The 14,470-nt window shown below is 36.0% G+C and overlaps 1 protein-coding gene across 6 annotated transcripts in view; it reads right to left on the bottom strand.

The window, feature by feature from the left end:
- LOC111266233 (mitochondrial sodium/calcium exchanger protein) overlaps positions 1–14,470 on the bottom strand; it is a 45,749-nt gene that overhangs the window by 19,805 nt on the left and 11,474 nt on the right. For all 6 annotated transcript variants that reach the window (XM_022843551.2, XM_022843547.2, XM_022843548.2 and 3 more), the window contains exons 4-8: positions 14,339–14,396; positions 10,933–11,041; positions 10,446–10,607; positions 5,073–5,228; positions 4,586–4,660 (exon numbers count right to left, since the gene is read on the bottom strand). In XM_022843551.2, the coding sequence (XP_022699286.1) occupies positions 4,586–4,660; positions 5,073–5,228; positions 10,446–10,607; positions 10,933–11,041; positions 14,339–14,396 (560 nt within the window). The remainder of the gene's footprint in view (positions 1–4,585; positions 4,661–5,072; positions 5,229–10,445; positions 10,608–10,932; positions 11,042–14,338; positions 14,397–14,470) is intronic.

The raw sequence follows: 14,470 nt of genomic DNA, 5'->3' as shown, positions 1-14,470 counted from the left end.
ATAAATTAAAAAAAAATAAACTATATTTATGTGATGGAACAAATCAGAATCCTTAGCTTCTTCTAAGCTACTTTGGAAGAACATACTACTTCTTTACGTACTTTGTGTAAACGGAAACTCCTAGAAAGAGATTCATGGCTTGTGAAACGAAGAATGAGCTATCTATGATCTATTCTTCTGCGTGTGGGTTAGCAATGATCTCAGTAAGAGGATACGCCCTGAGGTATTCCGCAGGGTTATATATACATATATACACATAACACACACACACATATATATAGGTGTGCGTGTGTTATGTGAAATACCAAAGTAATTATTAACTCAGTTGGCTACCAACTATAAGTAGTCTATTCTTAAATGCTTTGTCACAAAGCGAACGTAACACATAATCTAAAATATGTAACCTACTTATATTAATAATAATGATATTATTTATAATAATTATATTATTGGTATTTTAATGCAATACGTTGCAAAAGTAGTCAGAAAAAACCGCACTGCTCCGCGCATTGGATAAAATGCTAGAAGTGGAATTTATTATGTAACGTCTTTTAGTTATGTGAGAGCGATGTGGGAATCATAAATTTGAATAACTATTCTGGTGCGAATCTAATTGGTTTTAAATATACAACCAGTTTTGCAATATCAGTAAACTCAAAAATCCCTAAGGAACACGTAATGAAAGCGCACTGCGACCGCAGTTTGACAGAACAGAACTTTAACCCTATGCTTTACTCATGCCCACTTATTAGTTGAAACCCTTTTAGATATCTATGCCTCTGGTTGTATACTGTCGTCTTAATTTCTACGCCAATCTGCAGTGTCAACGACCTTCTGGGTAGTGATAGGTTTAAAATATGCAGTACGAATCTCATATATTTGATACTCCATTTGCTTTGATTTTTTTATTTTATTGATTGTATACTTCTTACAAGAGTAGGAGATGGAGATCTAAGACATTGCACTGATACCACAGGACTTTGGTAAACATTACTCTTTATGAAGCGGCGCTATCTAGATACTATGTTCAGAAATTTCCGGATCTCTAGTGTTGAAGCGCGCAGCAAGCATTGGAGAAAGAGTAATTGAACGCATTCACGTTCATAATTTATAAGAGTGTATTGCATACTCAACTTATCTATGGAGGTTTGTTACGGAGAACTTAGCCGTAAAGACATTATAAAACACAAGGGATTGCCGTATAGAACTTTTCAGCGTTTTTCTTATTTAGGGTACTTACTTGAAACTTGAAAATCGCATTATTTAGTAAACTGCTTAACATCACGCATGTCATATTCGTATTCAGCTCTAAGTAATTTTACAAAAATAAGCTTGAGAACTATTATAATATGATCAAGAATAAAGCCGAAACCAATTTTCCAATTCCAGTAACAGCAATGAACCAATTATAGGTAAAAAAAAATTCCTCCAACGGATATCTTGTCATTATTGTTATTCTAACTAAAAATGTACGGTCTTATTGATGCACTTTAAAAATAGAATTGGTTTACGGATCGGTAGCAGAAAACGCATACGCGATAGCCCTCGAAGAAACGTATGCCCAGTTTAGGCCTGGACTCATATGTATATATATATATGTATAACGCCTCGGACGTAAACAAAGTAGTGTACCCGTCTATAGAGACCAATATGTATTACACTTAGACGCAATGGAGCAAAAAAGAAAATGCTGGCTTGCGCAGATACAAAGAGATACAGACCCAACCTTACCTAACTTTTACATATTGCCAAAGACAAACTTGAAAATAGCTTCAAATACTTTGTGGATGGCTTGGGAAAAGAACCAAATAGACGCAAGGAAGCAACAAGAAAACCCTGACAAATGATGATTTCAAAGTCGACTAACAGAATGTGGACGTAAACATACAAATGGGGGCGGCCGATCATTGACAAAGTGATTAGCGCAATACTGCATGACCCTCTTCAACAATGACCAGTCACCTGTGTTTGAATGAGGAGAGCAAGCCTTCCCACATACTCGCAGACCTCACATTCAAAATGATGAGACATTTGTGAAAGTAAGAAACGGAAACGTGCTGAAAAGAAAGAAAAATTTCCACAGCGAACGCACCTATATAGGCTTTGGGTACGGCAAAGAGCCACAAGAAAGACGGGAAAAACCCACTTGCCAAGCAGTATGGCTAGCAAGCAAATTAAACCTGGAAAAGCTCACGACCAAATAAGAATAAGGAGCCGGAAGCAGCTAGTTGTTGGGGAGCACATCACGTCGCAGTCGATGGTAGAGGCGCTGAAAACGGCATGTGACATGGCCTTTTCAACCAACAGATATCCGCCGATATACACCGTTCTTGTTTCTGATAGGTGCGAAAGAACGTGGTTCTCAGAAGGAGGTGACAATAGGGCATAACGAAGGTATACGAATACAAAAAAGTTACCGGTGTCGCTAAAAAATGATTAAAATATTAAATATTAAAAATAAAAAATGTACTTAAAATATTAAAGAATATTAAGTTCTTAAAAAGTTCAACTTAAGCTTTAGAAAGTAAAGAAAAGAAACGGAAAGAGCTGTGTGAAGTAACGAACTATGTCTGTGAAAAACACGATGAGGTCGTCATGGACACGCTGAGGAAGCCTCGACCCAGAAAGTTGATAAAAGGTGTCGAGGAAACTCTTCCATATTTATGCGGAGTTCTTCTGTTCTCTGAATAATATATAAGAAAAGACTTACAAAAGTAATAGAGCACCTGCTGTAGAGCAGGGCCCTTTGCACTAGATAGAATGCTAGTCAGAGAGATGATTATTGTCTTGCAGAAGAAGAGCGAAGTCCTTAGGTTGACGACGCTTTAAGGCGAACGAAAAACCTCATCCTTTATAAGGAAATCAGAAAATAAAAAAAAAACCTCCTATCCTCGAAATGTAGTGACCAAAAAAGTTTCTTATGCGAATGCTTTAAAAGCCCTATCCAACTGGAAACTGATGATAAAACTTGGTTGAAACTATCGGACACTCATGGAGCTTACGAAAGGGCAGGTCCACAAAAATGTTCTCGAAGGAAATGGTGTAGGAAGCGGATAGGTAACGCTATGTGTACTGATGCCTCCGTAAATGCGAATTACCTTCAGCTCGCTAAACTGACAATCAACTTAGATGCTTAGAGAAGAGCTTCTTTGAATTTTCAAAGACTTAATTGTGTCCTATCTTGCCAGTAGGACAATATGTGCGGCCATATAAACTATAACGTAACAGGTGGCGTAGCCAAAGGTCTATATAAGGGCCACTGTTGTGGAATAGGGCTTACATATAGTTTAATTCATCCAGGTAGAAGGGATGCAAACAAATGCATACGCAGACGATTTTACTAGAATAATCTCTGCGGAAGATTTCTGAAACAAAGTATGTTATGACAAAAAAAATTCGGCAGCTTTCAAAGCGTCAGCAACTAGGTCGAAGATGATGTCCTAACTCTGAGCTGAAAAACAGCGGAACAATTTTGATAACTAAAAACGACAAACACGAAGATATCTTCCTAACTCTGAACGGGGTGGAAATAAATATCAAAGAGTTTGCTCCGTATTTAGGAATCGGATGGAACGAAACAACTCGCCGAGGATGAAAAAGATAAGAGAGTACATGCAGAATATATATGCAGAAAGGCAGATTACAGATGTAGACTGAAATTTCTGAAGTACCTCCCTTCCGCTGAAGTTTGTTATTAGGTACAGATGAAACCTCTAGTGGAAATGAGATTATGAAAGAAAAACAGACGACTGATCTTTGGTGAGCGGAAACTTCACGTTTTTAGACAAATACTATACTTGTTACAGTTAGGGTTAGTGCACGAGGGTTCTTGAAGTTGCTTTTTCCATGAAAAAAAAAATTGATTTCATTGGTTAAAAAGCAGTGACAACAACTAAACGAAATATAGCGGCGATGTAAATTGTTTGGTACCTTTTTCTGCTTTTTGATAAATTTTACCGGCCATATTGTTTGTAAAAATTACATATGTAGCCTTTATTGTTGTGACATTTGGTAGCGAAGGACGTATAATTACATTAAAAAATCTCACTTAGAAGAAATCTATTGATTACAATGCATTTGCGATTTTTACTGTCAGAGTACAAACTAATCTTAGGAAAAATTATGTGCCTATGTTTGTACGAATAGTTATACGAATAATAGTTTTCGAAAAAGAAAAATCATTTTTAAGATGGTGTGATGGTGGTTCAGAAGCTTGACCCAGTTAGCCTATTTGGCAAGTGCACAAAATTTGAACGGAATTCTGAAATAACTCTTATTGTCCATAAAATTACCCCAAGAATCAATATATCACTACATGCAGTAATAAAGTATGCGCAGACACTCCTATATGATGAAGCAAAGCACTTTGCTTCACAATCGGTACTGTTAGGTTCCACATATCCCGTGGGCCCAACTTATTTCAGGATCTCATTCATGTCTTACGTGCATATGCTGCACTACTTCGACGTAAGAACCAAAATAGTCACAAAAAGAGGTTCACCAATTTCCATTACTATTTCAAAATTGGTAAGGGATAGTATATATGCTTATTTACGAGTTTAATAGGAAAAACTTTAATACATACTCCTTAGAATGACCCCAAGCAGTTCAGGATCATCCACAGGTGGTGTTTCATTATCCATGGACCTACCGATTTGAACTTGAGGAAAGTTAATGAAATTTTGTTAGTTATTATGGTAATATATCACGCTAATACATTCTAAATATAACGGAGGCCTTTCAGTTTTTTTTTCGAAGTCCATTATTTCATCATCGGACATCGAATATTATCAGACGAAACCTATTTTCATCGTTTCGCACACCACGCGTAAAAAAATCGACATTTCTATTTAGACATCATACGGTTTAGTTCTAGTCTCCAGTTTCCAAGAAGCGCTTTTCCACTCTGATATCAAGTAGGAAAATTCGTGTCGAGTTCTGACTGATACTTTGACTTCTTTATTAAAGTACAAATGATTTAAACAAAATTAAAATCAATGGATAAAATTGAACCGGCGGGATATTTATAATAAGCCTCTCCGCTTATAATACACTTATAATAGGACACTTACCTGGGTTGTCCGGCCTATCGAATTTTGAACCAAGTGAACCTGGTAGTTGGTCTCTAGATTGCTTGGTCTGCTGGTCAAGATTCAGCTTATGACGTTTGTAGAAAGTCGACGACGCAACAACGACGGCGATGTATATAAAGTACAGGAGGATAAAACCTGATGACGGCAACATAGAATACTAAATTTTCAGATAACTACCATGCAGGTCCACCGGCTGAAGTATTAGGGTATCCTCATAAAGAGCAGATGTTGCATGGTCATAGTACAATCATTTAACAGTAAAGCAAACATAGCTCAATGTTTTGAAATACGTATATAAACTTATACAACTTCCAATCTCAGTTATTAATTCCTTTTTATTATTAATTAATTCCTGCCATTAATAAAACATACGAACACCGGCATTACACAGTCGTTTTTCGTCGATGAAATCTCAGGTGAGTACCCTCTCAGTTGCTAATTTATATACTCGCTAAAAACTATTGGCGTTAGCAGAATCCTGCTTTCGATAAGTCCAGCGTATAAGCCTCTACTAGCATTGACGTAGTCCATACTATTCTTGAATGAAGCTTCGGGTTATCATAAAGTGAAGCTCAAAGAGCGAGACCTTAGGTTTAGTGGGGATTTTCGGCGGAATGAGGTCGAGCCGCCAGGGGCCAGTTTATATTACTCTACGATAAATAAACTTTTTTTCTTATGGGAAACCATTTGCGTAGCAAACACTTCCCCTCCTCTACAATATTAAAAAAAAAACTACACTAACAATGAACAAAAACCTTCTCTCACAATTGCACGCTTGTTTTTTAGATTTTATAAGGCATCCACTTAGAACTACATCAGATGATTGTAGTAAAAACATATATATGATACCTGACTTCGTTTTAGCCGGCATTCGGTTGGACTGTCCTAAAAATGATTTTATGGACATTTATGGTTGTTCAGTGAATTTTATGCCCTCAAAGCAATTACATCCTTCGTTCATAGCAGATATATTCATGGGAGCCAGAGAGTCCTCATTAATGTCAGCATATCCACGGAAGAGATCAGCAATGAAGTTCAACCGTAGTGCCTACGAGACGATACGGAACTTCTAGATTAACATACGTGTATCAGTTCCAAGATAACGTAGAGCACTAAAAAGGCGCTGACTTAAGAAGAGAACACATGGGTTAACCAAAAAGTGATACAAGCAGTATCAGAACGAAAAATGTGCCAGGAACATATAGAGATAGAATATTCAGAGAAGGCGTGCGAGTACGTAGTTTAGTGGATACCCAGATTGCTCTTATCATGGTTTTACGACTCCATCCCTTTTGAGGAGCGGAAAATCCTAAGGTCAGGCATTTACGCACTTGTGAAGGTTAGCTATTGCAGATCCCTTAAGGTTGGTGTCTCTGACCACGCAGACAGCTTCTGATTACAAAAAAAAATAACTAAAAGTTTTTATTAAACAAGTTTCTCAAAAGGAACAGTGAAAGCTATCCCAAATATTAAAGCATATGAGAAAATCCATAGAATGTGAAACAGGAGCACAACACCAATTAAGAAATGGCCTGAAAGGCATGAAATGTTCCATGAGGTGCTTAGGAGTAATAATATATGATTAGATCTCTTTTGTCAAACAAGTCGAAAAAACTGGAAAAGGCTGCGCCCAACATAGGATATGGTGAGTAGGTAATGATAATAGAAAGCTGCCGACTCCGGTTGTCATACATGGCTTGCTTGTCTAGAAAGAGACAGTGATAAGGAAAAGGAACAAAGAATCCGATGCAAGTTTTACAACGGCTAACTATTGGTAACAGTGAGAATTTGCTGCGCTTATGTTTCTTATTTGCAGACCTAATCTCCTCCAAAGTATTACCGTGGCAATAAAAGATCTCGCAAGGCGATAACTGTAGACCAAGAGGAAGAAGATAAGGATTCACAAAGAAACCTCAACTAAGAAAAGATTCGATCGCTCACTGAAAATTATTGCTTTCAGAAAAATCTATATTCTTGTCAAGAAGGCGCACAACTCAACAAAAGCAAGAGCAAAGAGTAGATGATACACCTTAGCGGAACTTGGTTTAACCTCGCAAGGTTTTTCCAAGAAGGGCAAACGATAAGAATAAGGGGGATACATTTTAAAGACCATGAAAGACATGCTAACACTGCTTTAAATATCAAGAAATTTCAGGGAAATTGTAACATGTGCTTTCCCAAGTGTTGGTAGTATGAAAAGCGCTTTTTAGTCAGGACCAAGTTTTAATACAAAAAAAGTGAGTGCCCGGAAGTTGGGTAACTACAGGAGTCACCCTATGGTGCGGATATTAGATGTGGAACTTGTGTAGGTTAGGCAATTCACCATTTATTGCTACGTGTGAAGAATATCTAGTTTTTAAATGACAAAAATCTAACAGTCGACATCGGGCATATAACCCAATAAATCCTACAATAGCAACAATCAACTTAAATCGCTAAAAACTGATGGTAAGTAACGTTCCTGGCAAAGACGAATGACGTGCGTATGCTAAACAGCTCCTTGGTAAGTGGAAACTTACTGCAGTCACGCTAATATATGTACCAAGCAAAGCAAATACAAATTGTTACAGCTGCGATGTCTAACTACAGCCATTGAGCTTCTAACGAAACAATATCATCGACCCTGTTATTCATATTTAACACATCGCTGAAGGAAAAGGGCTATATATAATAGTAACCCCTTTGGGATAATAGGAATCTGTAGCAATGCAAATCATTGCGTAATAAGCTGCACCATTGTATCTCCAGCTGCAGCGAAAAGAATCAAATGATCCGTATTATTGGATTTCTGTAAAAGTTAATGCAAATTAAAAATCAATATGATACGTCATAAGAGGTGTTTTGTCAAGTATAACGTTGAAGTCCAAAACATATTATAAAACGTGTCTATGTCTTGATCTTCGAAAAAAAAATATTATTTTAGCGCGATATAAGCAAGGGATGACAAGTAAAAAAAATGGGTTATACCAACGTAGTACGTAGTAACCAATTTGGCTTTATAATTTAGAAAATTTAAAAACATTTCTAGTTTAATTGTTAGTTCGAATTAGTAGAAGTAACTGTGCTGTTGTATGGTCACTAGTTTCAAATGGGCAATGCTATTAAGGTACAACCGCATTAAAAATTATAAACCAGTGCAAGAGAGAGGTATACAAGCTCCAAATCGTCACGTGGTGTATATCATTAACACAGAAGAGCTATTATTAGGCTGGCGAAATAGGTGAAGTAGGAAAACAAAGAGAAATTATTTGTGTAAAGTTGAGACCCAAACGAAGTTATAGCTGTGCCGTATTGCAGGTAATCTGACGCGAGCACACTTAACCGGCAAGCTACAGAAGCCTGCTATTTCTGCTAAACAAAGGCTTTGGGGTAGGAATTTAGCAAAAGATTATTAGTTAGCAGAATTTGTAGCCATATTTAGGGGCTTTAGTTAGGTTTTCTGTTTATTATTTTTATGTAAACAAATCTTCAGAACCATCTCCTTTCAGATTTAGCACAAAGGACGTGCCCTATCAGGAGTTTGATCAGGTGAGCGGATCTTGCTAGACTTACCTGGGGTTTCTCCAACAGGTACATTAAACGGAATGGCAGCTATAAAAGCAGTTATTAATTTTAATAATGATGGTTCATTTCCCTAAACTCCTCATTTTCCTAATTATAAATATTTAGTAGTCATTTTTACGCCGTCGAGATTTGAATCAATGTGACAACGCTTTTAAATTTTGGTTACCATGGCAACGCACTCAGAAAGATCCCTCAGACCACGCTGCCCTCAAGAATCACAAAATTCTTTATCTAAATTATTACAAAGTTTGCACTCTTTTTGGAATTATAGCCTGAATCCTAAAAAAGAAATGTCAGCATGATCAAGACGATTTCAAAGGTCGTCTACGGTACACCTAGCGAATGGAAATCCTGCATGTTAGCATGCCTGGGAACAAAAGAGGAATGGTGTAGCAAAAGGCAATACATTAAGGGATATACGCTTTAAAATTTGGGGATAGGTTTAAAAGAATCTGTCAACCTATAGTAAGTATCGTTCAAATATACATACACCTGGTAACCAAAGTTGCCAAAAAAAGGATGGAGCAAACGTTCTGCGATTTCAATGTAACACATGTGCTAAGATGTTCATAGCACGTTACGGCATACACGGAAAAAATCTATGCCGTGTATATATATGATGATATTCTCTACTTCCTAGACGACTATCATATTTGTAAGAATTGAATAGAGAAATAGGTCGATCTTATAAAATGAAATATTGTTAAAGGGAAATAGAGGCTAATAAAAAAAAACATCAGTGAGTCCGAAAGTGAAGGATAAGCAGAGAAAGCAAAGAACGGGAGTATAAGCAAGTTTTTACCATAGTATGGTTAATGGTATGCTAATGTTTATTATGTACCAGATACGTAAACGGTGTCTGAGCAGAAATTTCATTCTGCTTTCTTTTCATACAGCGAGCAAAAAACAAAATAATCCCCACATGCACAAGTAATCATTCCATATCCTAAATTAAACAATCGATTAATATATTTTTTTATAAGCCTGCTTTTTCTCTAACCGGAGACCCATGCATCTGTTTTCTCCTAATGACGGGATGTCCTGTCATAAACTACAATAGAGATCCTCGACAAAGCAAACGTCATGTAATTAATTTCATGGGACTCTATTTGCGGAAGCGGTAAAAAATAAACGTAAATGAAGCTAAGACTAAATTGAAATACCGCTACTACTACTACTACTACTAATGATAATAATAATAATAAACATCAGTTTTTTCCTCCACCCTTGTTCTTCAAATTCATCCGATTTTGCATCCAACTTGTTTCGTTTGGCGTGTATTACTACTAAGTCTTATTGGAATATACATAAAAAAAAATCTAAAGGTACGCGTGAGAGATAAGCTATTCGAAGCATTGCAAGATAGAAATTAACAAACGGTATTCAATATACAAGTGGAACAAAGCTGAATTATAAGTATGTTCATTCGAATGTATAAACGATGTACAGTGTGCTAGTTTAAACGATCATTTTGAAATCTTTTCTTGTAGTTCGTATTGATGAGCTACAGTAAATACACTTCTTTAGTGATATTCAAGAAGTCTGATATATGGCAGCAGAAAATAGATTGTAGAAGTATTAATAGAAGTTATCGCTTTGCGCCCTTAAGATCGAAGGTCGCCGCTTGATAGCTGATTTAAGGTCCATAACAAAAAATAAAAAATATATAGTTTAATCCTGTTTCTATTATCTTAAGATGACTACAGTTTACTGGCATATGTTCAGTCGTACGTATTCATTATTAATTTCAGAATGAGTTTCATAGCACAAGGCTGTATGTGTGCCTACCGATCGAGTAGAATAATAATATTTGGCCTTTGTAGAACATGCAGAACGCCCAATACGTGGCTCCAATGTAGAATATGGCGTCTCTCAAAAAGGGCCTTTCCGTGATCTTGAAGTTTTGGGCTAAACAAATGCTTCCAGTCACTGCGCATGTTACAAAAATTCCTAGTAAAAAGCAAATTAGCAACAGTCAATTAAACTCAGTTAACGACATAACAAGTTAATTGTTGTGTCATCTCATTTCCAGTACCACACTGGACTGTGTTTTTGTAGAAAACGTTTACATCTTTATAAAATAAAATCTACCTTAGGAAGCTCCTATGGATCGATTCGGCTAAGAACATTATATCTTATCTCTCTAGCCACTTTCATGAAATAATGATGAAATAAGGATTAATTTAGTTTGAAGGCTAAAATAAAATCTGTCACAACTGAAAAGAAGTGCCTTCAAGTTAGGCTTGTTTGTGCGCAAAAACTAAAATGAACTAACCAGCTCCGAAGAGTTCACCAATAACTAATTCCGGTCTGGCTGACTGTACACCAGCTAAAGATGAGATGATATCTGGAGCTCCATTTCCAAATGCTAGAAAAGTCACACCCTGACCGGTGCGAAAAAATGTATAATTTTCTTAAGAATTGTGAGAGTACGATACCTATTATAGGCATAATGCTTTTACTATTTAATTGTTATTAAGCAATATCACATTTAAAATAATGTGATAAAAATCTGATATAGCGAGTTTTAAAATAAACTCGCTATAAGAGTCAGGTAATTTAGTTTGTAATAAAAGAATAAAATAAACTAGCCTGTAAATCTATTCTTGCTTCTCTCAGAAGAAGTTTCACCCGTAAACAGAAACATATAGTTCTTATCAAACTTAACTTACTGCGTTTTTCCACCATTTCGTTACCATTGTCTCCATCACCATTTTAACGCTTGCCATGCATACATATATATCGCTTATTTTGTTGTAATAAGCCCATAGCTTCTGCTTGGCTAAACGGCCTCCATAATAAAATCTCATTCGCCTCGTTTATACTTTATGGCGACCGCTTAGGGTTCGAATATTTTTAAGCATATTAATATTTATCAAAAGCAACATGTTCTTCTAAAGTATGCGGGAGTGTCTTAGAAGAACAGCTAAAAATAAAATTTTCCAAAAAAAACATGCTCGATGATCTGAAATCGATTATGGTTTCGTTCTAATGCAAGCCATAGTTGTACAAAAAAGAGTAAAACTGAAGCACCTTATTATTTAGTAATTTCCAACAGTGCAAACTCGGCACAAATCCGCTGGTGTTGCTGGTCATATTTTCCAGTGCCATCAAGTTTTGCATACCATTGGATTCCGGATGTTGAGAACAGAAAGCTTAGGGTAGAGGAAATGGTACCAAAGGTTTTTTCAGACAGCTCTCATAGCTCTCGGACGGTAGAAAAGCACGGCGACGGCCGAATACCAATTTATCAGGGACTGAACTGTTACTCGACGAGCACAAATTCAAAATTGATCTCTACACAGGATTCTTTAGCAACTCCAGCAGAACCAGCCACTTGACACCAACAAATGTAAATGCGCTTATGTTATCTAGGTCTATTTTTGCTTTGAGTTTGCCATGTTTGGATACACTGTTAAACTGATTGACTTGGTAGTAGCAAGACGAACGGGATCGAAGCATGTCAAATCGTTTCCTTATAATATAGCACATTTTTCGTTAAAACGAATATTCACTTAGACGAAAAACATCTTCAGTTGTTCATAATATCTATTTGGTTAAAAAGTCAACCTCAATTTTTATGTCTAGAATGTACAGACAAATGTATTGGTAAACCTGTATGGCGAGTCATATGGGATAGACAAACGAGGGACACAGTTTTAGTTTTGATGGACAAATTCTGCAAAAGAAAGTATCCGTTGTTGGATTTCAAATACTCTGCGAGTTGGGTTAGCTAGTCACAAAGGAAATTAGATACGAACTTCCGTACCAAAAAAAGCTGCGCAAGATGTAATTCTAACAGTTTTTAGTTTTTTAATGCAATGAGAGTGTTCTCATAAAATTGTCTATTAGTAATGATCGTTCTAATTTTTTTGACAGGAATATTGTAGAGGCGAGACGATTTTCTCATCAAAAAATCGCACAACGAATTTGTTTTCCTAAAGTAGAACGCTAAAACTCCAAAATATACTGTACCAATATATTATCTTTAGATAAGTACCAACGTAGTATACAATTAACATAATCTATTAGTGAAAAAAATTAAATATGCTTTGTCAGCTAATTATAAAAATGTATTAGCAACAGTGTACAAGTTTAAGGGTTGAGCGGATATTACTTCAGCTATTAGACTGTTATCGTTTGCTAAACTGAACCGAATTTATCCACTGAAGATCTAAAGAGACTTCGGTAGGTTTTCATATAATACTTTTATATTTAAGAGTATAAACTTAAACGGCTTACATCGTGTCAAAGATACGCTACTATCAACAGGATAAAGTATAAGACAGCTGCTTTATGGCACGGATAGAAAGATCTAAATACAGCTGACGTCGAAAGACAAATAAAAATAAACTATTTCTCTTAGTCAGCCTTTGAACTCCATGAAACAGCTACTAGACTAAAAGCAGTTATTTTCTATATGTGTAGCTCAGAGGGTTTACAATGAGATTCTCTTGCGGTTTTCCTGTTCGTTAATTTAAGAACTGGAATCGTTGACACTATATACAGATCAACTTAAACCATGTAATAATTTCTACTCGGGCAGAGTCAGCCACAGTTATCCAGCTGCATTTATTAGATAGCCGCGGAAGTTGGTCGCCTTGGTAAATTCAGTATATTAATCCAGTAGCAAATTTCATTGTTGTTGATTTAAATTTCCAGTAACTTTACTGCAATTATTCTTTTACCTAATGCAGTTGTCCTAATATATAAGCCTATAATTTAACTTGTAAATGTTAATCAAGTTACTTCAAATTGTAGCTTATTAAGACTCCACATTTAAGCGGCGTTTTAGCTTAACACTTACACTCAACTTAAACTAAAATATAGCTTGGGCGCGCACCTTCCCGATTACTGATATGCTATTATAACTGTCCAGTTACCCTCTTGCCGCTTTCCCGTTCTCCTATCAGAATTGCTCGCTACTTGAATTACATTACTGCAATGATTCCATTAATTTTTCATGAACTATTCATTTTTTATTCCACGGGACCTGTTATTTAAAGTTTGTAAAAACTAAAAATCAGTAAAAGCTCACGCCATCATGTAGTATTTACCGGTTCCTGTTTTGTCTGTGTATGATTGACTGATTTGCTTCATTGATCCAACGTAACCCAAAGTCATCGCTATAGAAAAATATCGCTATAGACCACATGATCATTGTATGTTAAAGTTACTTCTCTTACCCCTCTGCAGATATGCTATTATTTTGTTTGAATTGCCGTGTCCTGACGACAATATGGCGGAGACACGAAAATTCGAGCCTTTAGGGCTAATTTTTACTGGAAGTCAAACTTTGCTTAAAATAACATTTTAGCTATTCAACAACTGAAATAAATCTTTACTTTTCATGATCGCTTCCCATTCCTTCTTTCGCCTATAATAAATTTAATTCATAAACGTAATCCACACTATACATAGCAGCCATAACATTGAGAGCTCAAACAAGGACACTCATTGTTTGTATGGAGAAGAACGCTATTTAATTTAATGTTAACTTCCTTATCTTGCTAGAATAAAGGTCAATACAGATAAGCTGTTATATATGAATGTAATAAAACTTGATATTGGTATGAAATTCATTTTAATGTCGAAGCAATTGCAATATGCTCAGAAATAAGACACACAACCGACTATCTATTAACAGATATTTATGTACAAGGAGCTGCAAGAATACTTACGGCGATATTTTGTGAGAGTCGAAGAGTGTTTGATATTGCAATCAAAGCTGGCGTTAGACTAAAATGTTGCAAATATGGACGCAAAAATCCGTTAGAATTAATTAAACACAATAAAGATTATAATATTATCAC

This window comes from Varroa jacobsoni, unplaced genomic scaffold (assembly GCF_002532875.2).
Source record: "Varroa jacobsoni isolate VJ856 unplaced genomic scaffold, vjacob_1.0 scaffold_1066, whole genome shotgun sequence".
NCBI classification, from domain to species: domain Eukaryota; kingdom Metazoa; phylum Arthropoda; class Arachnida; order Mesostigmata; family Varroidae; genus Varroa; species Varroa jacobsoni.
This window is presented reverse-complemented; position numbering and strand designations above follow the sequence as displayed.